The 1344-nt window shown below is 41.7% G+C and overlaps 1 protein-coding gene across 1 annotated transcript; it reads left to right on the top strand.

Annotated features, from left to right (window-relative positions):
* The first annotated feature begins 604 nt into the window (after positions 1 to 604).
* On the top strand, positions 605 to 1344 carry LOC122322442. Its single transcript, XM_043214597.1, has 2 exons — positions 605 to 1108; positions 1166 to 1344. The coding sequence occupies exons 1-2, from the start codon at positions 718 to 720 to the stop codon at positions 1168 to 1170; spliced, it is 396 nt and encodes a 131-aa protein (XP_043070532.1). The 5' UTR covers positions 605 to 717; the 3' UTR covers positions 1171 to 1344.

Consider the following 1344-nt stretch of genomic DNA (forward strand, 5'->3'; position numbering starts at 1 on the left):
TCTGTTTTTCCTTTCTCCTTTTTGGATGCTTTGCATGCATTTCTTTGCTAGTTTCCGTTAAGTCCAATTAAAATTGCCCTATCTACGATCGGCCAACAAATTGCAGACCCATTGCAGCTGAGGCAATTGCCGACCAGCAGCCGACCAGCTGCCACAGCCAAAAGCCATAGCCATAGCAAAAGCCAAACCAGTTAGCTGACCAGGCTAACCAACTAACCAAGCAACCTGCAGCAAACGGCAACAACAAATTAAGTGACAAAATGTCAATGCAAACAAGCAGGCAAACACAACAACACACACACAACACCAAACAGCAAAACAACCAAATCGCAGCCTCGATCATCGATTCTCCCTGGTTTAGTTGCCAAACAGGGCACCCAAATCAAAGAATCCCAGTTTCCTAGATACTCTTTGTAGAGAATTTTGTACAATTCAAAAGTTAAATTATTATAATATAAGTCCACTAATATTCAAATTATTTCTTATTCGTATTATAAATATTCAAGAATATTTCAGTAGTTTTATTGAAAAAGTAGTAAAATTTAAGTTAATTCCTTTTGTCATTGACATGTTTAGATAAAAATGCATAATGTAAGATCAAATATCACAAGCTCAAGAAGTAAGTTGAAGCTCAGCGAGAGAGAAGGAGAGAGAGAGAGAAAAATAGAGTTAGGGGGGAGAGAGAGAGAAGAGTGGGAGATAAAGAGTGCGAGTGTGATGCACGCAAAATTTATTAATGTAAGCGACAACTTGACACATTTGGCAGCACTGGCAGCGCTGATGTTGGCTGTCCCCGGCAAGTGTCATGTGCGCACAAAATTTGCAAGCAACTGCGACAACCGCAACCAAATTAACAACAACAACAGCAACAACAACAGCCACACAGCCAATCATTCAGATCGGGCAACGATCCGAGAGTCGATCGAGTCGAAAGAGCCAAAGAAAGAGGCAACGAACCAACAAGCGAACTTGCGACGAGGCAGGCGACAAGAAAAATCAATTAGTGAGCGACATCTGACGATAATAATGCCAACAATAAAAATTGCACTGCGGCCACAATATGCCTCTGGCAATGGCAGCGGCATGCCACAAGAGATGGAGAGCGAGAGTGAGCAAAAGATACGCAACTAGCTCAAAGCAAAGTATCTGTATCTTTTATCTGTAGGCTGAGTAAGTTTTGTGAGCCGTTGACTTTGATCAGTGCCTGCGATCGATCCGCCTTCACTACAATTTCCCCAGCGAAAACCAAGGAAGTTTGGGAATCAAAACTCTGTAGTAACGCTAGAGTTAAAGTTGAAACCTGACAAAGTCATGTGGCGGAATGCAAATAAACTAAATGAAATA

The sequence above is a fragment of the Drosophila grimshawi genome, unplaced genomic scaffold (assembly GCF_018153295.1).
Source record: "Drosophila grimshawi isolate 15287-2541.00 unplaced genomic scaffold, ASM1815329v1 contig_1377, whole genome shotgun sequence".
Lineage (NCBI taxonomy): Eukaryota > Metazoa > Arthropoda > Insecta > Diptera > Drosophilidae > Drosophila > Drosophila grimshawi.

What these genes read in the sequence shown, in the direction of transcription:
- LOC122322442 (XM_043214597.1), top strand. Translation starts at nt 718, where the DNA reads ATGCACGCAAAATTTATTAATGTAAGCGACAACTTGACACATTTGGCA.